Source organism: Tachypleus tridentatus, chromosome 4 (assembly GCF_004210375.1).
Source record: "Tachypleus tridentatus isolate NWPU-2018 chromosome 4, ASM421037v1, whole genome shotgun sequence".
Taxonomy (NCBI): Eukaryota; Metazoa; Arthropoda; class Merostomata; order Xiphosura; family Limulidae; genus Tachypleus; species Tachypleus tridentatus.
In genome coordinates this window covers 4157755-4182961 of record NC_134828.1, presented here as the reverse complement: position 1 = coordinate 4182961, position 25207 = coordinate 4157755, and the positions used below count along the sequence as shown (strand labels likewise).

Sequence of the window (25207 nt, the reverse complement as noted above, 5' to 3'; positions counted from 1 at the left end):
TGCGAGATGAACTATAGTATGAGATGAACTACGGTGTGAGATGAACCACATAATACAAGTAGGGATGAAATTTTTTTTTTTTTCATATATGATTGGTAAAGCAGCTGTTCTTCATGAATTTTTGTAACAAAATATTTTAAATGTTTGCTGTTAAATGCAAAGCTACACAATTGGCTATATGTGATTTTCCCACCATTAGTGAGATGGAAATTGTACAGTGAATTTTCTTTTCAAGAGACCTTTCTGTTGTTCTAGAAACTGTAGGGTGACTTTTTTGTTTTTTTTGAGAGTCCTTTCTCCTGTTGTGGAAACTATAGGCTGGATTTTTTTTAAAGAGACCTTTCTCCTGCTGTGGAAACTATCCAGTGATTTTTTAGCCCTTTTGTTGCTATGGAAATTGTAGGGTTATTTTTTTTCAAGAGACTGTTTTATTGCTGTGGAAACTGTAGGACAATCTTGTTTTCCAGAGACCTTTCTGCTGCTTTTTACAGAGAAGTGTTTTCTTCCACCCAGAGACCTAGGTGTTTGTTTTTAATCTTCAAAATGGTTTTTTTTATGAGTAACTTCACGTACTGCACTAATACTGTTTATACTTAATGATGCAATTTTTATCAGAAACATAGCAATATGTTATTAACTTTATGTTAATTTGTTTCACTACTTTTTGTTTTGTTAAAGTATTAGAAACCTTTATTTTTCCAAAAGTAAATAAATCACATGAGAATATAATAATCTTGCCTTCAAGAGTTTATTCTGGTAAATAATATAAGCTCCTACATTCTTTTCTGTAGTCAAGTTCTTTTTTTACTTTATAATTTTAAGTCGAAAAGTCAGTTTTTTCCCAATCAAAATTACATGTGCTTAAAAAACACTTCATTTGTCAATAATGGGCATAATACTTTCAAAATGTCTTGAATGTCTGAACAGTTCAAACTGTCAAATGATCTCTTTAGATCTTAAATGAATTATGTTACATATTATCATTTTGTTTCCTTCTTCAGAAAAACTTAAAACACAAAAAATTACTATATATCATCACGTTTGGAACTGTATTTAATGATATACAATATGTTATTCTAATTCCAAACTGTTTAATAACTAGTAAGTATCATTCTCTATATATTTTTAATAGCCAGCCAAATAATTTAGAGAAAACTAAACTTTAATATAATTAGTCCTTTTAAAACTTGAAAATGGATTATCTCGTGTTGTTCTTTCACTACTGATTGTTTAGAGCTACAGTTTCTGTTCAGACCCTTGACAATCAAGTATTTTCATAGTTCCTGTTAATGTTTAGATCCTTGACAACCAAGTATTTCCATAGTTCTGTTATTGTTTAGATCCTTGACAACCAAGTATTTCCATAGTTCTGTTATTGTTTAGATCCTTTACAACCAAGTATTTTCATAGTTCCTGTCATTGTTTAGATCCTTCACAACCAAGTATTTCCATAGTTCTGTTATTGTTTAGATCCTTGACAACCAAGTATTTCCATAGTTCTGTTATTGTTTAGATCCTTGACAACCAAGTATTTTCATAGTTCCTGTTATTGTTTAGATCCTTTACAACCAAGTATTTTCATAGTTCCTGTCATTGTTTAGATCCTTCACAACCAAGTATTTCCATAGTTCTGTTATTGTTTAGATCCTTGACAACCAAGTATTTCCATAGTTCTGTTATTGTTTAGATCCTTGACAACCAAGTATTTTCATAGTTCCTGTTATTGTTTAGATCCTTGACAACCAAGTATTTTCATAGTTCCTGTTATTGTTTAGATCCTTGACAACCAAGTATTTTCATGGTAACTTATTGAATGCAGGTCACTCAAGTAATTAAATAAAAATATTGGGTTCTTAAACTTGTGAGAATAAAATTTTTTTCCTCACAAAATAATCAGCAATCTCCTGCTAAAGAGTTGAGAAATATTTTCCAATTTCTTTTAAAATCTTTTAACTAACTTCTAATAAGTATGTGGAAGTGTGTATTTATCTTAAGGTTTTTTCTTTTTAATTGTTTGCATTAAAACCTTGTATTTATTTTGTGTTTTATACAAGTACAGTTAAAAGTATTTTTGTAAACAAGATGGTAAAACAGAACTTTTCCACATCTCCATTTTCAACATAGTTCATTAGACAGATTATCAGTAGTGGATTTTTGTGTTCATTACCAATGTTACATATAACACTTTGTGGATTTTTGTGTTCATTACCAATGTTACATATAACACTTTGTGGATTTTTGTGTTCACTACCAATGTTACATATAACACTTTGTGGATTTTTGTGTTCACTACCAATGTTACATATAACACTTTGTGGATTTTTGTGTTCATTACCAATGTTACATATAACACTTTGTGGATTTTTGTGTTCATTACCAATGTTACATATAACACTTTGTGGATTTTTGTGTTCATTACCAATGTTACATATAACATTTTGTGGATTTTTGTGTTCACTACCAATGTTACATATAACACTTTGTGGATTTTGTGTTCACTACCAATGTTACATATAACACTTTGTGGATTTTTGTGTTCATTACCAATGTTACATATAACACTGTGGATTTTGTGTTCATTACCAATGTTACATATAACACTATGTAATAGTTGCATGGAAAAAGTAACTGAAATTTTCATTTAAATAAGAGATTTTGTACAGAAATTATGGAATAAATATCTACTGTGCAAGACTGCTTTATTAAAACAATAAATATCTACTTTGCAAGACTGCTTTATTAAAACAATAAATATCTACTGTGCAAGACTGCTTTATTAAAACACCCAATATGTTAAGACATTTCTCCTTAACATGTTGTAGAGAACTCTACGCTCTGAAGAACAACACACAGGAGATAATAATAAATTCTTTTAATGAGCAATTACACACATGAGACACAGGTTCCTGTAAAAGTACAGTACCAGAATGAAATAAAATACTGAAAACATTCCCTACATTGTAAAAAACATACATTTAATAAAAATTCCGTGTTTTTTACTTTAAAAACCCTGTCTCTCAAAATTTGAGTTTGATAAAGGTTGTGGTAAATTTCCCTTTTCACAAGTTAATAATAAATTAAAATTTATTATAAATATAAATCAGGAACAATTTCTAACAATACTGACTAATACAGTACTTTTCATATTGAACAAAATATTAAATTTACATACAAGCTTCATAGAAGTACACTAATATTTCTTATTTTAAACCTCTGTTTTCAAGAACAAATTTACTTCAGTTAGCAAAACAGAATATTGTCACTATTTTTTTGGTTTACACTCAGATGTATTTGTATTTAAGGCTGACTGGCTGTCATCCCTAATTTTGAACTAGTGACTAGAGGGAAGGTAGCCAGTTAGTAGCACCCTACCATCCACTATTCATGCTGAGAGACTGAATGTCACTCTTATAACAAATCTACAGCTTAAAGTATGAAGAATATTTTGCAGTAATGCATTGATTCAAACTTTTCTAATCAGATAAATCCATGGGGCCAACTGAACTGATTTGCAAGTGAGGTTTTAAACAGTACTTTTTGTGTTTAAAATAACTGAGATTAAAGTCATAAAAACAACCAGAAATTTACAATGATTCTTATCCATTGTAATAAACTCATAAAGAATATCTTTTAAAAGAAATATCATCTGGCTGAAGAAGCAAATATCAAAATAATATATTCTCAAGACTGCCGGTATGGATATTAAGATAAAGTACAGAACTTTAATCTGAAGATTACCTAAGAAGGTTTAAACGTTGTACTGTATGTTATTTTAATTAAAGTTTTAATACCCATACCAGCCATCTTAAGAACACATTTTTACTTCAAGTGAGTTTCTCATCATCATGAAATGTCAAAATAAAAACTCTTTCTGCTGTTCACTATGACAGTAATGAGTAAATATACATTCTGTGTTTCATTATTAGTTGCTAATTTGAATGAGAAGATGCCAAGAATCATGTTTTAAAACTCAACATGATGTTTCTTATATTAACACACATATATTAAGACAATAACTTACACTGATGCAACAACCATTATACTCAAAAATACTTTTGAGCACAAAGCACCAAAAATCTTACAATTTACAGATCACAGTAATCAAAAAGGATTTTTAGTTAACCTTTTTTCAGTTTTTTCTTTATTTTACTGTGTTAGAATGAATTCTTCAGTTTTTATTTCATCTTCCAAACATGAATTTTGTTGAAAAAAAACATGGATCCCAATACTATTTGATGGCACAATTATTATAGAAGTAAACTGGTTTCAGGGAAATTCCATCACCCATAAGTAGTCAAAATAGATTTTTTTCTTTCCCAAATTTTAATTTCAGTGGTGAAAGAAATGATTACATTGTCTATAAAAGCTTGTCCACTGAACAATTAAGAACAATAGATGTGTAGTATTGATGTTATATTATCTTCTCACAAGTTTATTGTGATGAGTACATGAGAATTTAAAACACTACATACACATAAGATAATGTTAATATTTAAGCTTAACATGTCTACTTTCAAACACTTAATCTGCTAATAACTTCTGTGTGCAACAAAAACCACAAGTGTCATAACATTTCTTTGATTTAACTCCCAGAATAAAATTGACATATTTTTAACCTAAAAGTGATGTATGCATCATTAGATAGCACTTTACTTTTGGCATCACAGATCTTATAAAACAAAACAGTGCTCTTACATTTAAATAATAAAATTTGCATACGATGTCTTGAGACTATAAATAAATAGATCAGTTGGTTAACAATACAATACTGAACATGTACATTTAATTAAAGCTAATCATAAACAAACCAACCAACCATCTTGAGTGAGTGCAAAACATCAATACTTACTACTCCATTTTCTTTAAGACAGTTTTCTTTTTTTTAATTTGGTAGAAAATTAAAATAAGGACAGTTGAAACACATGTCACAACAGACTAGCCATGTCTTAGTAATCTAAATAAATGAAAAAAACAATAAATTTTAAGTCTACTCATAATCATAACAATGAAAACATTACATAAGTTATTGTTATACAACAAGTTATTCATTTAACACCAATCATTAAATGTAATGAAATGTTCTTTTATATTCATATGGATAAGGTGGCAATTGAAACTTTCTTGAACATTCATGCAATAGATTTGAAAGGTTTGTACATTAGAAAATTAAGAGTGAACAATCTGTAATGCAAATTGATCTCAAACTTTCAACCTTCTACAAGTTTTAATAAAAAATTTTCAATACTAGTTTGTTAACAAAATAAATACAGAGTGTAGTATGAAGTGACCTTGGAACACTTTATTCAAAATCAAATATAAAACCTGATACTTTCTAACCACTGAATGTTTCGTCTGTTATCATACAATAAACAGCTTCATAAAATATAAAACCTGATACTTCTTAACCACTGAATGTTTTGTCTGTTATCATATAACAAACAGTTTCATAACATAGTAAAATCTGATACTTCCTAACTACTGAATGTCTTGTATCTATATAAGACACAAGAATTTGTAAGCATAATATAAACAGTTAATACATACTGCTAGGGATAAACAGAGTACTGGTTAGTCTTCTTCAGGCATGATATTAGTTCAAACAAAAAGGTTATGTACAGAACAAAATATCTGTAGGAACTATGGGTAACAGGATGTAACGATGATTAAATAGGCAGCACACAGGATCACCTACAAAAGTTGTAAAACTTTTAAATCAAGACCCAAAAGATGAGCACATTTCAAATAGTTGACTAATCTTCAGAAAGCACTTAAGTTTCGCGGGTCTCGTTTTGAAAACATTAAAAGGATGTAACAATGAAATGTTATCATATAATGACAAAATATTGTAACAAACTTATTACTTACAAGAAGGTCAAGGGGAGTGAAGAGAATAAATTTGGTCAATTTTTGTTAAAGTTACTAGAGCCACTGTATCAATTTAAAGATAAAACACATGTTTAAGCTATTAAAAGGGGAATTTTTTATTCCAAATAATAAATAAATAATTACTTTCAAAAGTGTGCTTTTATTTTAATGAATTTGTCACTCAAAAATTGAAATTTTTCCTTGTTCTTCTGACATGTAAAATATTTCAGTTAAAAATTGTGTATAACCTAACCTGGTGAGTATGCAGCTCACAATATGGTATTGAATTACATAACACACAATACTTGCACATGTACTTTATAAAAATTATTGTTTATTATTATTATGTATTTTACTTTACCTGACCTAAAAGTTTTCTCTTTTTTATATTTCACTTACTTTTAAAATAATGAATACATATAAGAAACAAAGTACTTACCTGGACATTCTTTTTTATAATAATGATAGTACTGCACTCAACAATTTCTATTTAATTAACTAACGTAGCAAAAAACATCAAATAATAACATGCAAAAAGAAAACAACAGTCCATAACTATCATAATTTTTCTAGTTTTCTAACTTTGCAACAAAACCCTTTACAAATTCATCGAAGCTAGTCGATATGCTTCCCATGGAATGAAACTTGTACTGAAAGAGAAAGTTACAATTCTCTTTGGAGAAAACAATATAATATATTATTTGATAAATGAAAACCTTGGCTTTCTATCAGTTATAAGTAATATACTACTAAACGTAAGAGAGAATTATTAACAAATCCTGAAAGAGAGGGTGTGGGAGTGGAGTCTGATGTTCAATTTTGGTGGCTCTATAATTAAGCAAAATTGAAAGCTATGTAAATCATGCTTTGCCTGAGTAATGATAACATTATAATTAGTAATTTACATTAAATGTCATGAAAAATATATATGTAAAAACAGCTGGTTTGGGTTGAGAAAATTTTTATGTTGAGGAGCAAACAACGTTTCGACCTTCTTCGGTCATTGTCAGGTTCACAAAGAAAGAAAAAAATTAAAAAAAATAGTTTGTTTAAAATAAACAAAAAAGATGGCAATTCCAAGGTAAACAAGAGAAGAAGGTGCATAAATCAGGTTTGTTTTCTTATTCACCACAAAAATGATGGATGCAGCTGCACAAGCTTTGGTAGGACTAAAAAACAAAATTGTATACATCGTAAGGTTCAAAAAGAAAGCTGTATATATATATATCTTAGGACTAATAGGACTGACTGATAGCTGACCACATGTTTGAAGAGGGTTGTGTAACTGAGTGTAGGAATGTAGGAGGTGTGCTTAGATGTTTGATTATATTTAGTAATATAGGTATAAAGATGTTCCTTTGTATTGGTTTATTTGGAGTTGTTGTATAAGTAAGGCTTCTTTAATTTTGCATTTGTTTATATTTGTTTCTTCATTTAGTATTTGGGTGTTTTCTATGGTTATGTTGTGTTTATTTGATTTGCAGTATTTGAAAACGTGTGAAGGTGACTTTTTGTGTTCTTTGAATCTGGTTTGCATAAGAGACCCAAGAGTTTGGGTTAACGAGAACCCTGTATTACCCTAAACAATTGGAGCACTGCTAAAAAGGTTTGATAAATTAGAGGCATAACAATATTGGATATTACTCTAACTAGTTACAGTAATTCCAAATATTTCACAGCTATGAACTGTGTGAAAGGTATTGATTATAAACATTATACTAATAACACGTGCAGTAGGTGTTTAAACATGTTTAACAGTAATATGAAAACATGCTGTTACTGTAAGTACATAAGAAAATGTATGCAAATTTTCAAATATAAAAAACAAACAAATGTAAACAATGTATTTAAAAAGTCAAAAATGCCAAAGGAATTTACTTTAAAATGTTTAAGAAAAGTATTAAATCTGTTAAGTTTTTAAAAAAAGCTTAGCTTTGGTCATTACCTTAGTCACACGTGACTAGTTTCAACTCTTTAATCCTTCTTTCTCCCAGATTCAGTCTTCCCATTTTTGGTAGAATCAACTTTTATAGGTATATGCTCTCCTTTAACAGCAGGAACTGCATGACCAAGAGCATCACATATACCGCCATGAAGACAGCACAGAAGAGGTTTTCAAAAGGTAGAAAAGGATCGTGAATGCCCAGAAGAATAGAAGACAGTTTAAAATAAACAAAAAGATGGCAATTCCAAGGTAAACAAGAGAAGAAGGTGCAGAAATCAGGTTTGTTTTCTTATTCACCACAAAAATGATGGATGCAGCTGCACAAGCTTTGGTAGGACTAAAATCAAAATTGTATACATCGTAAGGTTCAAAAGAAAGCTGTATATATATCTTAGGACTAAAAAAATGTATACATCGTAAGGTTAAAAAGAAAGCTGTATATATATCTTAGGACTAAAAAATGTATACATCTTAAGGCTAAAAAAATTGTATACATCTTAGAAATAAAAAAATGAAAACTGTATAATCTTAGGGCTAAAACAGAAAATTCCATACATCTTAAGACTAAAAAAAAGAAACTGTATACATCTTAGGACTAAAAAAGAAAATTGTATACATCTTAAGACTAAAAAAAAAAACTGTATACATCTTAGGACTAAAAAAGAAAATTGTATACATCTTAAGACTAAAAATAAACTGTATACATCTTAAGACTAAAAAAAACTGTATACATCTTAGGACTAAAAAAAGAAAATTGTATACATCTTAGGACTAAAAAAGAAAATTGTATACATCTTAAGACTAAAAAAATAAAATTGTATAAATCTTAGGACTAAGAAAGAAAATTGTATACATCTTAGGACTAAAAAAAGAAAACTGTATACATCTTAAGACTAAAAAAATAAAATTGTATAAATCTTAGGACTAAGAAAGAAAATTGTATACATCTTAGGACTAAAAAAGAAAACTGTATACATCTTAGGACTAAAAAAGAAAATTGTATACATCTTGGGGCTAAAACTATTGTGTACATTTTAGGGTTAAAGATTAAATTGTATACACCTTAGAACTGAAAAGTTTTTGTACATAAAATATTAAATTTTCCACCATTTTAGTTGTTTTTTTAAATACATTAAAACAATTACTGTTTGACAAGAAACACATTTTATTTTAATAATTATTTCATACTTTGATGTAAATGCTGAAGGATAAAAAAACCAGAAATGGGAAGAATGAAGAAGAAAAGACTTTGTTACAACAAAATAGGGATAATATAAAATAATAAATCTCTAATTAATTATATAAGAAGAAAACTCACAAGCTTGGTTGCATACATTCAACAGCAGATGGAGTCCATACCCTCTGAACAGCCTTTCCAGTAATATCAAGATAGCTTCTCCATTTCCTAATAGCAGTGCAAAGAGTAATAAAATAGTTTATGTTTTGCTCTAACTTATACAAAAAGAAACTTATCATTACTCATGAAGTTTTATTTCACATGAAATTAGCTGGACATAAACAATATACACAATCATATAAATTGAAACAAACAAACAGCAATTACAGAGAAAACAGTAAATTGATGCTAAGGAAAGTGTGTTAAAGAGTTAATATTAAGCATTAATATGAACATTAATTAAATAACCTCTTCTCATATAATACAATGCAAGATTAAAAGACAAAATCTAAATAGAATTATTAATGCTGTCTAGTTGAGAACTAAATGAGTTTATAATTTAGTTAAGAAATATAATGTCTCATGTAATACTTCTAAATTATGCTACATTATATTTTGCTATTATTAAAACCAGTGAGACCTTTCAGATGTCCAGTGCAAACCTGCATATAAAGTTTCAAAATTTAAGTAAAAATAACAATTAAAAACCTACACCAACAGTTCTTAATTCACTAACATTTCAGAATTGATATTTTCTTATACTCACATAATGTAATGTGCAAGAAAAAATGAAAAAGTATCTAACTTACAGTTCTATATATCTTTGTAGTCTGTAAACAACACACTTAAAAATTCACTGTCTCTGTCATTGAAAAATAATTAGTTTATATTTTCTAAGAAATTATTAGCCCCTGATACTATAATTATCCACGTTTTCTTTCTCATATGGTTTTTCTTTCTCTTTCACTGGTATCATTATTAAAGTTTACCCTTGTTGGACCTTGCATCACATTATTTCAACAACTACTGATGAAGCTCAGTTATGAGACTGGCTACAGTCAAAGTTCACATACCACTGGATAGACTAAATTAAAAACTATTTACATCAATGTACAGTAAATTAAGTTGTATGAAAAGTAGCTTAAGGTTTTGAGAAACTGACAAGGCCTAACTAACTCCTGCTATGAGGAACAAGAAAACCTAACGTGAAGTTATGAGACTCAAGAACAAACTACAGGTCTACTTATTTTTATTTTATTTGTTTGAAAGCTATACAAATTTTGTTTATGATATGACATCAGTTAAGTGTTATACTACTTAGCAAGTACAGTGGATGACAGCAGGACATTCTCATGACTCAAATATATATTAAGTGTCAAACAGTGGAATTAAAAAAAACTGCTTATTTATAGAAAATAAACTATATTTATTAGAGGTAAATTTGTATTGACCAAAAATATTTTTAGCCAGACTGACCTGATGATAATTTGAAACATTAGGTTAAATAAAAAAAAATTGTTTCTGTGGTATTTTTTCATGATTTAGAGCTGGAAACAATTACTACTGCATTGAAAAGCAGTGTCAAAAGAAACAATACATTAAATGAAATTAACTGACTGGATATGCACAGATGTCATTTTGTGAACTACAATAAAATATAAAATTTAAGATGAAGTACTTTTAATGTTTTTCAAAAATGTTTCTCAATAAAACTTTAGTAATTTAATGGTATAAAAAAACTAAAAGAAAAACTACACCAAAGTATATATGTTTTTTGAAGCTGAAACTAATAATTTCATGCAAGTTTCACGTAATTCAGAGTGTGAGAGAGAAGAGAATATGGGTATTAATGGCACATCTCTGGTTAAAATGGTGTATAGAGAAACAAGCTCCATATGAGTTCATAAACAGTGTTTAGATGAAGTAAACCTATAGTAGTTAGATGAAGTTAATCTATAGAATTAATGTAGCATTTTTAAAACATTATTTAACCATCCTCTGATATTATTATATACTATTATTATTTACTTCACCTATTCTAACCTTAACATAATCAAAGATAAAAATCTCCCATTTGTACATTCTAGTTACTTTTACAATAATAATAATACATAAAGAATATACAAGAAACACAAGATATAAAGTACTTACCAGGGTTTTTTTTTTACTGTCAACTGTTGATGACACTTAGCCCTATTATTTTACACTATTGGCACGACTGCACTAAATACTTTTTTAACAAATTAAATAATGCAACAAAGAATGCAGAATAATAACATGTAAAAATCAGACAATTTCCTATAACTACCACAATTTGTCTAGCTTTTTAATGATACAACAAGAGCTATTACAAATTCAGTTAATACCATCAATGTATTTGTTAAGGGAACAAGAGCTGAACCAGAAGAGAAACTGAAAGTTATCTATATATAAACTAATGTAATATAATATATGCCATTTGATAGGAAAAAACCTCAACTTTCTATTAGTTTTAAATACTATAGCATCAGAACTACTAACAATTTCTAGACCTTTTTTAAAAACATGAACATCATATATTACTAAAATATGGAATAAAAGCTAAGTTTTTATGCTATATTTACTGGTATACCATGAAAAGAAAAAAGTTTAATTAAAGTATGAATGTAACTTAATAACCTTGTGACATGCACTGAAAATTATGTCTATGAGGATAATATTAAACATCTATGTTGTTAACATACTAATATCATGTTTAGCATGTAAAAATCATAGATGTTAACATACTAATATCACGTTTAGTATGTAAAAATCATAGATGTTAACATACTAATATCACGTTTAGTATGTAAAAATCATAGATGTTAACATACTAATATCACGTTTAGTATGTAAAAATCATAGACGTTAACATACTAGTATCACAATTAGCACGTAAAAATCATAGATGTTAACATACTAATATCACGTTTATTATGTAAAAATCATAGATGTTAACATACTAATATCACATTTAGTTTAGTACAGTTTAGAAAATTAAAACTATAAAACAAAAATGTCAAGACCAATTACAGATATTCACAAATCATAAATAAAATTTATTTCAGGTTATAAAATATGCTTCACAGTGCAATCCACGTGACAATTTTTAACCTTTGATATTTATAATTCATTCTCATTTCATTGCATTAAGGTTTGAAAGTTGTTGAAGATTGAGACAGCAAACAGGATATTCCACATACAGCCTAACTATACACAAATTATATCTTATCCATCACACTGCATTAAAAACAGTGGCTTATGTAAGAAATAAATCATGACCCATGCCTTGTTTATGTTGTACATTAGAGATATTGTTAATAACGTCTTGAAATATTTTCTTACTGTTTGTTACTTTATAAAATTTTTTGAGTTTTGTTTCTCCTTCACGTGAGCTTGTTACCATGTTGCAATGGTAAATAAAAATGTACACAGAAATGTTTGGAGAATAATAAATAAAAAATAACTGGTTCATTGCCTCTTTAAACCCAAATTTGTCCAATAAGAACTAACTGATGTTAATATTAATAAATAAATAAGGTTAAAATACTTCACTAATTTTGACGTATTGTAACATACATACAACTAATTAAAAATTATGTATCACCACTTAATTCAGTTCTCTTGTGGTCAGGCAACTTATTAATATAAACAACTCAACCAATACTAAGTCTATTAAATCTAAGACAGCCTGAAGAGTCTCGGTATTAGCTATTCACAGAAAAAATTCCAGAAACAAAACCACAAATAGCATATTTAACAAAACTACATGACTATAAACTGTCTCTACTTTGTTTTTTGTTATTTTTTAATAAAAAATAAAAGAAACAAAATCATTCAACTTATTTTCCTATTCAGAATATTTTACTTCTAATCATAAACTTGATAATTTTAAGTATTTTTTGGTAAAATTAAGTTTCTACCCACCTTTAATTATGCCTGCAATAATCATGGTCAGATATCCAGTTGGGTATAACATGGAAGCATGTGCTACACCATCATGGACTTTTTTACACCTGTACACCTCATTCACTGCAGCTAACACCAATTTCACTGGCAGGAACTTGCACACCTTATAAGGTAAGTCAAGGGGTAAGTAGAACATTAAGTACCTGAAAAGTAATAAATTTTTAAATCACATTCCTAAATGTGGCAATGAATTACTTTATCCTACAACCTTGACAAACATACAAAAACTGAAACTTAATATTGCTATCTTTATTACATATAGGCCTAACAGGAAAGAGAGAATAAACATTTAAACCTGCATTATAAGCTTAACAACTTCACTGTTAAGTATATTATGTTTGTTAACTACTTATAAATAAAGATGAATAATATGCTCAAGCATACTGTTTTGTAAAAAAAGTTAACTTCACTAACAATACAAATTTGGTAACACTTTCAGTAAATGATAAAATTAACACCATAAAACTCAAAAATGTTTCACTGAGACATACAATTTTATGTTAGAGTGTAGTAAACATGCAATGGATATCATTGCATCTCAGAACAGCTGGTGTGGGTATTAAAACTTTTATCACAAAAAGTGTTAACACCCATACCAGCTGTTTTAATATACATTTTTATTTCAAGTGGGTTTCTCGTCATCAAGAATGGATATCATTATTTTCCTATATTTACTATTCATCTTTCATAACCACTAAATGATTCAGTACTGAACAAAGTAACATCACAGATTTATCAAATTTTTCTCTGTAGAATTTTATTGAAACTACTGCTAAACAGGATGTTTAAATATATAAAATTTATATTTTGAAAGGTTGCCATCCTTCTCTTCACATTCAAACTGAGGTTTCAACAAGTTATAAATTATTTATATCAAAAATCAACTTCAGAGAGAAAGAAACTAATAAAAATGTACAGTTTTATTACTCTAGTGTTTGTCATGTATTTCTATTTATTATTGTAGTGTTTGTCATGTATTTCTATTTATTACTGTAGTGTTTGTCATGTATTTCTATTATTATATTATTATTTTATTTGTAATGTCATCAATTCCATGATTTGATTTCCATTTTACAGTGGGAATATTCACCAAAACTGCAGGAAACTAACAAGTATCTTAGTTCATTTACAATGAGAATATTCACTCAAACTGCAGGAAACTAACAAGTATCTTAGTTCATTTACAATGAGAATATTTACTCAAACTGCAGGAAACTATAACAAGAATCTTAGTTCATTTACAATGGGAATATTCACCAAAACTGCAGAAAACTAACAAGTATCTTAATTCATTTACAGTGGGAATATTCACCAAAACAGCAGGAAACTAACAAGTATCTTAGTTCATTTACAGTGGGAATATTCACCAAAACTGCAGGAAACTAACAAGTATCTTAGTTCATTTACAGTGGGAATATTTACCAAAACTGCAGGAAACTAACAAGTATCTTAGTTAATTTACAGTGGGAATATTCACCAAAACTGCAGGAAACTAACAAGTATCTCAGTTCAACTAAAACATTTATTTACTTTTTAGGTTACAACATTTGTTGTGAAACATCTTAAAAATACTCAAGCTTCCTCTTAAGATTTTCACTTTTCTTTATTATTTCATACATCTAGTGTCTTTCAATATAATTTAATAACATTTCATACATCTAGTGTCTTTCAATATAACTTAACATTTCATACATCTAGTGTCTTTCAATATAACTTAACATTTCTTACATCTAGTGTCTTTCAATATAATTTAATAACATTTCATACATTTAGTGTCTTTCAATCTAATTTAATCACATTTTTTACTTTATTTTGCTAACTGCAATAACAACCACTTCTGGTTAAAAATAATAAAAATACATAACAAAAACCAATTTATCAGTAACCTATGATCTGATGTTTTGGAATAGTGTCACCTTTTAAAACATAATATTTTAGTTAACAATTTTCTTTATGAAGATTCATTTTATAACTAATAAATACAGTTTCTTTTCAATAGATTGTGTTTGCAATTACACTGTTGCCTAGGCTTTACTAATATTGTTGAGATCATGCTACTCGAAGCTTCAGTATTTTTCTCATTACCTTAACTAAGTAGTGTTACATTATAGCACCAGTCATGTAATTTGTAGAAAATTTAAGGCCTCAGTGAACAAGATTTACACACACATATAATATTAATACAGAAGGATTGCATTAAAAACAGCAATTCCAAAGCTATGACTAATAATAATAAGTTGTTATAAAAAAAAACAAGCCTACACAAAAATAAAAAATGTTACACCAACTGAATGGATCCCCAAGATACAGGCTATAATGTGGGATATAAAATGTATCCTAGGTTTTGGAGGTGACTGAAGAAGTAGGACCCACATTGTGGTGGGAATACACTGTCTATCAGCCTTAACCTTCATTTGCAAGTCTCACATAAAGAATAATTAAATAATAAAATAATCAAAGGAATAGAAACAGAAATTAGGAAGTTATGTTCCCAAGGCAAAACCAGTAGGAGTGAGCAACAAATTAAAGTCATTGTACCTAGTCTCCCCTCAAACTTAAGGGAAAGGACACATGAAGGTACTGAAGGGTTACTTTTCACAATGAATCCAACAACCTGCTGAGCAACCATTAAATATTCTTCAATCAGAAAGTCACACTAAAAATGTAACCTGTATGAATAAATTCTTCATTTACACAAGAGAAAAGGAAAACACATTCATTTTCGAGTTAATTTTAAAGAAAGAAAACAAAAACTAAGTTTCGCTAACAGTACAAATATCAGTAAGTGAAAGAAATGAAAACATATCTGTAGTGCTCAGTGCTAAGGAAAAAAAATGAAGATTCATCAGCAAAATGCATAGAGAGAGCTAGTGCACACAGAAGTGTGTTGCCCTCCTATTGGTGGAGGACTTTTACCACATGACAACATCATACAACTTGTGTAAAACCCCATAAACTTGGGTGACAGATGTCTAAAGGCCAGTGACATGGAAAGAAAGTAGCTTAACAATATGAAGCATATTCTTATAATACATCTTTCTCACACATTAATTTCTTGCATCAATTATATAAACAGCATCAGTTTCGCTTCTTCTGTGTTTATGAAATCTTCACTGAAAAATCTACTTTTTTAAATGTAATACTTAAATGTGAGTTGACACACAGTATATATTTCAGTGTAAAAACTCTATGTGAAAACATTGCATGAAAAACAACCAGTTGTTCATGTTATTTGTCACATTTATTCACTACACCATACAATGAGCAATAACCCCACAACAGGACAATAGTCCTGACTAAACTATAGTGTATTCATTGATTTGCCTTCAGTTCCTTATAATATTTTGGTAGGTCATTTAAATAACACTGAAGACATAATGAAATGAGGTACATGGATATTTAATAAAAACTATTTGTTATTGTGATACATATACAAAGAACACCTACCAAACTTGAGAAAATGAGGTACGTGAAAATTTAATAAACAATATTTGTTATTGTGATACATATACAAAGAGCACCTACCAAACTTGAGAAAATGAGGTACATGAAAATGTAATAAACAATATTTGTTATTGTGATACCTATACAAAGAGCACCTACCAAACTTGAGAAAATGAGGTACGTGAAAATTTAATAAAAAGTATTTGTTATTGTGATACATATACAAAGAACCCCTACCAAACTTGAGAAAATGAGGTACATGAAAATTTAATAGAAGCTATTTGTTATTGTGATATATATACAAAGAACACCTACCAAACTCCTGTTGCAAGAAGAAGAGAACTGGGGTTTTTGAATACAGAAATTGCTGGTTCTCCCAAAAGAAAGTTACAAAGAATTGTACCTGCAAAAACAGACAACATACAAGACAGCCAGCAAGCCAAAGGATGCTTCCTAGAAAACATGTGAGATCCTGCAAAATAAATGAAAGTAATCTTTATTACTGTAAAAATTATATACAGAATACATTTTAAATCAATCATAAAACTTAAGTTTTTACTCATAACATGAATCTGTAATAAAACTATAAAACCTTACATACTGATATTAAGAGGTAAAGAATCCTAATCGTAGATGACACCATAGTGTTGCAGAGTGATAAAAAATATCTTACAGAATATCTTTTGTTTCCCTATAACATTAATCATGCAAGTATAAACATTAATCATGCTAGTATAAACATTTATATGCAAAAACGGTTTGTTTGGGTTGAGAAAATATTTTACATAGAAGAGCGAACAACGTTTCGACCTTCTTCGGTCATCGTCAGGTTCACAAAGAAAGAGGTAACTGAACCTGACGATGACCGAAGAAGGTCGAAACGTTGTTCGCTCTTCTATGTAAAATATTTTCTCAACCCAAACGAGCCATTTTTGCATATAAATTTCTCAACAAGTGGGTTTCTCGACATCACTGATTAGTATAAACATTAATCATGCTAGTATAAACATTAATCATACAAGTGTAACCATTAATCATGCTTGTATAGACATTAATCATGCTGGTATAAACATTAATAATGCAACTATAAACATTAATCATGTTGGTATAAACATTAATCATGCTAGTATAAACATTAATCATGCTAGTATAAACATTAATCATCCTAGTATAAACATTAATCATGCTAGTAGAAACATTAGTGGCAATAAATAGAACTTTTCATTTTGGACTCGTGTGAACACAAATCATGATTGTTAAAGTTCATACTTATCCAACTGAGTGCTAACTAACTGTATCAGGTATGGTATACCTCTGGCAGTTGTAGGCACACACAGTAATGTAATCAACGGATTAAAGCACTAATCACTGTAATTCATACGAAGCACTAAAGGTGACAAAAATTGAAGATTTGCTTTGCTACACATTATTTTACTTTTTAAGTATTCAACATTACGTTTTTGCTTCATATTTATGACTAAATAATATTTCATAATCCTAACAACAAATACCAAGAGAAAGACTTAAGCAAGAATAAATTCATGATACCTTGAAAGCTTTGTAACACTTTGATAAAAGGACTCAGTTTACTAACAAACCTACACAATAAAACTTTAAAATGTATGATTTTTCACATGACTTAAGAAAAGGTTAGAATATTATTGACACAAGTTTTCTTTTCCTCGCATCTACCAAGAAACTAATGATCAACAGCAACAAAAAATACTGAAGGGAGATGAAAATTTACAGGTAAATATAAAGAAAAGTACATTGTGATAAAATAACAAAATTTCAAGGTGTTCAAAGCCCAGATGAATTGAAGGTTATATACCAGAAATATACTTTTAGATCAGGAAGACATCAGCATGAAAGATGATAGCTTCACACACAGAAAGACAAGAATCTCACGTGAAGAATTCTGTGCAAACTGTGACTTGATAATACCTCCACACACAGAAAGACAAGAATCTCACATGAAGAATTCTGTGCAAACTGTGACTTGATAATACCTCCACACACAGAAAGACAAGAATCTCACATGAAGAATTCTGTGCAAACTGTGACTTGATAATACCTCCACATACACAAAGACAAGAATCTCACGTGAAGGGTCCCTGTGCCTAGATGAGCTCCACATACAGAAAGACAAGAATCTCAATGAAGAATTCTGTGCCTAGATGAGCTCCACATACAGAAAGATAAGAATCTCAATGAAGAATTCTGTGCAAACTGTGACTTCATAATACCTCCACATACACAAAGACAAGAATCTCACGTGAAGGGTCCCTGTGCCTAGATGAGCTCCACATACAGAAAGACAAGAATCTCAATGAAGAATTCTGTGCAAACTGTGACTTGATAATACCTCCACATACACAAAGACAAGAATCTCAATGAAGAATTCTGTGCAAACTGTGACTTGATAATACCTCCACATACACAAAGACAAGAATCTCACATGAAGAATTCTGTGCAAACTGTGACTTGATAATACCTCCACACACAGAAAAACAAGAATCTCACATGAAGAATTCTGTGCAAACTGTGACTTGATAATACTTCCACATACACAAAGACAAGAATCTCACATGAAGAATTCTGTGCAAACTGTGACTTGATAATACCTCCGCACACAGAAAGACAAGAATCTCACATGAAGAATTCTGTGCAAACTGTGACTTGATAATACCTCCACACACAGAAAGACAAGAACCTCACATGAAGAATTCTGTGCAAACTGTGACTTGATAATACCTCCGCACACAGAAAGACAAGAATCTCACATGAAGAATTCTGTGCAAACTGTGACTTGATAATACCTCCGCACACAGAAAGACAAGAATCTCACATGAAGAATTCTGTGCAAACTGTGACTTGATAATACCTCTGCACACAGAAGAGACAAGAATCTCACATGAAGAATTCTGTGCAAACTGTGACTTGATAATACCTCTGCACACAGAAGAGACAAGAATCTCACATGAAGAATTCTGTGCAAACTGTGACTTGATAATACCTCCGCACACAGAAAGACAAGAATCTCACATGAAGAATTCTGTGCAAACTGTGACTTGATAATACCTCTGCACACAGAAAGACAAGAATCTCACATGAAGAATTCTGTGCAAACTGTGACTTGATAATACCTCCACACACAGAAAGACAAGAATCTCACATGAAGAATTCTGTGCAAACTGTGACTTGATAATACCTCCACACACAGAAAGACAAGAATCTCACATGAAGAATTCTGTGCAAACTGTGACTTGATAATACCTCCACATACACAAAGACAAGAATCTCACGTGAAGGGTCCCTGTGCCTAGATGAGCTCCACATACAGAAAGACAAGAATCTCAATGAAGAATTCTGTGCCTAGATGAGCTCCACATACAGAAAGACAAGAATCTCAATGAAGAATTCTGTGCAAACTGTGACTTCATAATACCTCCACATACACAAAGACAAGAATCTCACGTGAAGGGTCCCTGTGCCTAGATGAGCTCCACATACAGAAAGACAAGAATCTCAATGAAGAATTCTGTGCAAACTGTGACTTGATAATACCTCCACATACACAAAGACAAGAATCTCAATGAAGAATTCTGTGCAAACTGTGACTTGATAATACCTCCACATACACAAGACAAGAATCTCAATGAAGAATTCTGTGCAAACTGTGACTTGATAATACCTCCACACACAGAAAACAAGAATCTCACATGAAGAATTCTGTGCAAACTGTGACTTGATAATACCTCCACATACAGAAGAGACAAGAATCTCACATGAAGAATTCTGTGCAAACTGTGACTTGATAATACCTCCATACACAGAAAGACAAGAATCTCACATGAAGAATTCTGTGCAAACTGTGACTTGATAATACCTCTGCACACAGAAAGACAAGAATCTCACATGAAGAATTCTGTGCAAACTGTGACTTGATAATACCTCTGCACACAGAAAGACAAGAATCTCACATGAAGAATTCTGTGCAAACTGTGACTTGATAATACCTCCGCACACAGAAAGACAAGAATCTCACATGAAGAATTCTGTGCAAACTGTGACTTGATAATACCTCCGCACACAGAAAGACAAGAATCTCACATGAAGAATTCTGTGCAAACTGTGACTTGATAATACCTCTGCACACAGAAGAGAAGAATCTCACATGAAGAATTCTGTGCAAACTGTGACTTGATAATACCTCCACACACAGAAGAGACAAGAATCTCACATGAAGAATTCTGTGCAAACTGTGACTTGATAATACCTCCACACACAGAAAGACAAGAATCTCACATGAAGAATTCTGTGCAAACTGTGACTTGATAATACCTCCACACACAGAAGAGACAAGAATCTCACATGAAGAATTCTGTGCAAACTGTGACTTGATAATACCTCCACATACACAAGACAAGAATCTCACGTGAAGGGTCCCTGTGCCTAGATGAGCTCCACATACAGAAAGACAAGAATCTCAATGAAGAATTCTGTGCCTAGATGAGCTCCACATACAGAAAGACAAGAATCTCAATGAAGAATTCTGTGCAAACTGTGACTTCATAATACCTCCACATACACAAGACAAGAATCTCACGTGAAGGGTCCTGTGCCTAGATGAGCTCCACATACAGAAAGACAAGAATCTCAATGAAGAATTCTGTGCAAACTGTGACTTGATAATACCTCCACATACACAAAGACAAGAATCTCAATGAAGAATTCTGTGCAAACTGTGACTTGATAATACCTCCACATACACAAAGACAAGAATCTCAATGAAGAATTCTGTGCAAACTGTGACTTGATAATACCTCCACACACAGAAAAACAAGAATCTCACATGAAGAATTCTGTGCAAACTGTGACTTGATAATACCTCCACATACAGAAAGACAAGAATCTCACATGAAGAATTCTGTGCAAACTGTGACTTGATAATACCTCCGCACACAGAAAGACAAGAATCTCACATGAAGAATTCTGTGCAAACTGTGACTTGATAATACCTCTGCACACAGAAAGACAAGAATCTCACATGAAGAATTCTGTGCAAACTGTGACTTGATAATACCTCTGCACACAGAAAGACAAGAATCTCACATGAAGAATTCTGTGCAAACTGTGACTTGATAATACCTCCAGCACACAGAAAGACAAGAATCTCACATGAAGAATTCTGTGCAAACTGTGACTTGATAATACCTCCAAGCACACAGAAAGACAAGAATCTCACATGAAGAATTCTGTGCAAACTGTGACTTGATAATACCTCTGCACACAGAAAGACAAGAATCTCACATGAAGAATTCTGTGCAAACTGTGACTTGATAATACCTCCACACACAGAAAGACAAGAATCTCACATGAAGAATTCTGTGCAAACTGTGACTTGATAATACCTCCACATACACAAGACAAGAATCTCAATGAAGGGTCCCTGTGCCTAGATGAGCTCCACATACAGAAAGACAAGAATCTCAATGAAGAATTCTGTGCCTAGATGAGCTCCACATACAGAAAGACAAGAATCTCAATGAAGAATTCTGTGCAAACTGTGACTTCATAATACCTCCACATACACAAAGACAAGAATCTCAATGAAGGGTCCCTGTGCCTAGATGAGCTCCACATACAGAAAGACAAGAATCTCAATGAAGAATTCTGTGCAAACTGTGACTTGATAATACCTCCACACACAGAAAGACAAGAATCTCACATGAAGAATTCTGTGCAAACTGTGACTTGATAATACCTCCACACACAGAAAAACAAGAATCTCACATGAAGAATTCTGTGCAAACTGTGACTTGATAATACCTCTGCACACAGAAAGACAAGAATCTCACATGAAGAATTCTGTGCAAACTGTGACTTGATAATACCTCTGCACACAGAAGACAAGAATCTCACATGAAGAATTCTGTGCAAACTGTGACTTGATAATACCTCCGCACACAGAAAGACAAGAATCTCACATGAAGAATTCTGTGCAAACTGTGACTTGATAATACCTCTGCACACAGAAAGACAAGAATCTCACATGAAGAATTCTGTGCAAACTGTGACTTGATAATACCTCTGCACACAGAAAGACAAGAATCTCACATGAAGAATTCTGTGCAAACTGTGACTTGATAATACCTCCGCACACAGAAAGACAAGAATCTCACATGAAGAATTCTGTGCAAACTGTGACTTGATAATACCTCCGCACACAGAAAGACAAGAATCTCACATGAAGAATTCTGTGCAAACTGTGACTTGATAATACCTCTGCACACAGAAAGACAAGAATCTCACATGAAGAATTCTGTGCAAACTGTGACTTGATAATACCTCCACACACAGAAAGACAAGAATCTCACATGAAGAATTCTGTGCAAACTGTGACTTGATAATACCTCCACACACAGAAAGACAAGAATCTCACATGAAGAATTCTGTGCAAACTGTGACTTGATAATACCTCCACATACACAAAGACAAGAATCTCACGTGAAGGGTCCCTGTGCCTAGATGAGCTCCACATACAGAAAGACAAGAATCTCAATGAAGAATTCTGTGCCTAGATGAGCTCCACATACAGAAAGATAAGAATCTCAATGAAGAATTCTGTGCAAACTGTGACTTCATAATACCTCCACATACACAAAGACAAGAATCTCATGTGAAGGGTCCCTGTGCCTAGATTAGCTCCACATACAGAAAGACAAGAATCTCAATGAAGAATTCTGTGCAAACTGTGACTTGATAATACCTCCACATACACAAAGACAAGAATCTCACATGAAGAATTCTGTGCAAACTGTGACTTGATAATACCTCCACACACAGAAAAACAAGAATCTCACATGAAGAATTCTGTGCAAACTGTGACTTGATAATACCTCCACATACACAAAGACAAGAATCTCACATAAAGAATTCTGTGCAAACTGTGACTTGATAATACCTCCAAATACAGAAAGACAAGAATCTCACATGAAGAATTCTGTGCAAACTGTGACTTGATAATACCTCCGCACACAGAAAGACAAGAATCTCACATGAAGAATTCTGTGCAAACTGTGACTTGATAATACCTCCACACAGAAAGACAAGAATCTCACATGAAGAATTCTGTGCAAACTGTGACTTGATAATACCTCCGCACACAGAAAGACAAGAATCTCACATGAAGAATTCTGTGCAAACTGTGACTTGATAATACCTCCAGCACACAGAAAGACAAGAATCTCACATGAAGAATTCTGTGCAAACTGTGACTTGATAATACCTCCACATACAGAAAGACAAGGATAGAGGAGTAAATAAGGGTAGTGGAAGATGAGTGTGGACAGAGGAGTAAATAAAGATAGTGGAAGTGTTTGAGAAGAGAAAGATCAGTGTAGATAGAGTAGTAAATAAGGGTAGTGGAAGTGTTTGAGAAGAGAAAGATCAGTGTAGATAGAGGAGTAAATAAGGGTAGTGGAAGTGTTTGAGAAGAGAAAGATCAGTGTAGATAGAGGAGTAAATATAAGATAGTGGAAGTGTTTGAGAAGGAAAAATCAGTGTAATAGATAGAAATAAATAAAGTAGTAGAGAGATATTTGAAAGAGAAAAAATCAATTAATAGATACAAGTAATAAATAAAGTAGTAGAACTATTTGAAAAAAAAAAAAATAATAGATAAAGTAAATAAAGGTAGTAGAAGATATTTAGAAAAAAATCAGTGTAAATAAAGGAAATGCATAGAATATAGTAGAAGAGTATTTGAAAAGAAAAAATCAAATACAAATAAAGAGTAAATAAAGGTAAATAAAGTATTTAAAAAAAAAATCAATATAAATAAAGGAAATAAATAAATAAATAGAAGATATTTAAAAAAAAAAAATCAAATGTAAAATAAAATAAATAAAATAAAGTAAAGAAAAAAGAAAAAGAAAAATCAATATAAAATAAAGTAATAAATAAAGTAAAATAGAAGATGTTTAAGAAAAAAAAAAAAATCAAATGTAAAAGAAATGTCATCAAAAGTAAGTAGAAGAGTATTTAAAAGAAAGAAAAATCAGTAATAGAAAAGGAAATAAATAGAATAAATAGAAGATGTTTAAAGAAAAGAAAAAATCAATTAATGAATAGGAAATAAATAAAGGTAAATAGAAAGTGTTTGAAAGAAAAAAATCAATATAGATACAATGTAAATAAAGTAAATAGAACTATTTGAAAAAAAAAAATCAATAATAATAGATAGAAATAAATAAAGTAAATAGAGTATTTAAAGAAAAGAAAAATCAATGTAAAATAGAAAATAAATAAGAATAGAAGAATGTTTGAAAGAAAAAAATCAGATACAGAATAGAAGGAAATAAATAAAGGTAATAAAGTATTTGAAAAATCAATCATGTAAATAGAAAGTAAATAAAGTAGTAGAAGTGTTTAGAAAAAAAAAATCAGATGTAAATAGAAGTAAATAAAATAGTGGAAAAAGTTTAAAAAGAAAAATCAGTGTAAATAAAGTAATAAATAAAGGTAAATAGAAGTGTTTGAAAGAAAAATCAGATGTAAATAGAGGAAGTAAATAAAGTAAATAAATGTGTTGTTGAAAAAAAAAATCAGTGTAAATAGAATAAATAAAATAAAATAGTAAAAAAGTTTAAAAGAAAAATCAAGTATAGACAGAAATGAAATAAATAAAGGTAGTAAAGATATTTGAAAGAGAAAAATCAGATGTAAATAAAGGAAATAAATAAGAATAGTAAAAATGTTTAGAAAAGAAAAAATCAATTCTAGAA

General features: G+C 30.5%; 1 protein-coding gene across 1 annotated transcript in view; it reads right to left on the bottom strand.

Moving 5' to 3' along the window:
* Positions 1 to 5550: 5550 nt before the first annotated feature.
* Positions 5551 to 25207, bottom strand: part of LOC143248470 (trimeric intracellular cation channel type 1B.1-like) — a 32491-nt gene continuing 12834 nt past the window's right edge. The window contains 8 exon segments of the mRNA XM_076496870.1: positions 5551 to 5688; positions 7811 to 7958; positions 7961 to 8047; positions 8050 to 8147; positions 9129 to 9168; positions 9171 to 9215; positions 12933 to 13117; positions 16734 to 16890. Coding sequence (XP_076352985.1) covers positions 7840 to 7958; positions 7961 to 8047; positions 8050 to 8147; positions 9129 to 9168; positions 9171 to 9215; positions 12933 to 13117; positions 16734 to 16890 — 731 coding nt within the window. The 3' untranslated portion in view covers positions 5551 to 5688; positions 7811 to 7839.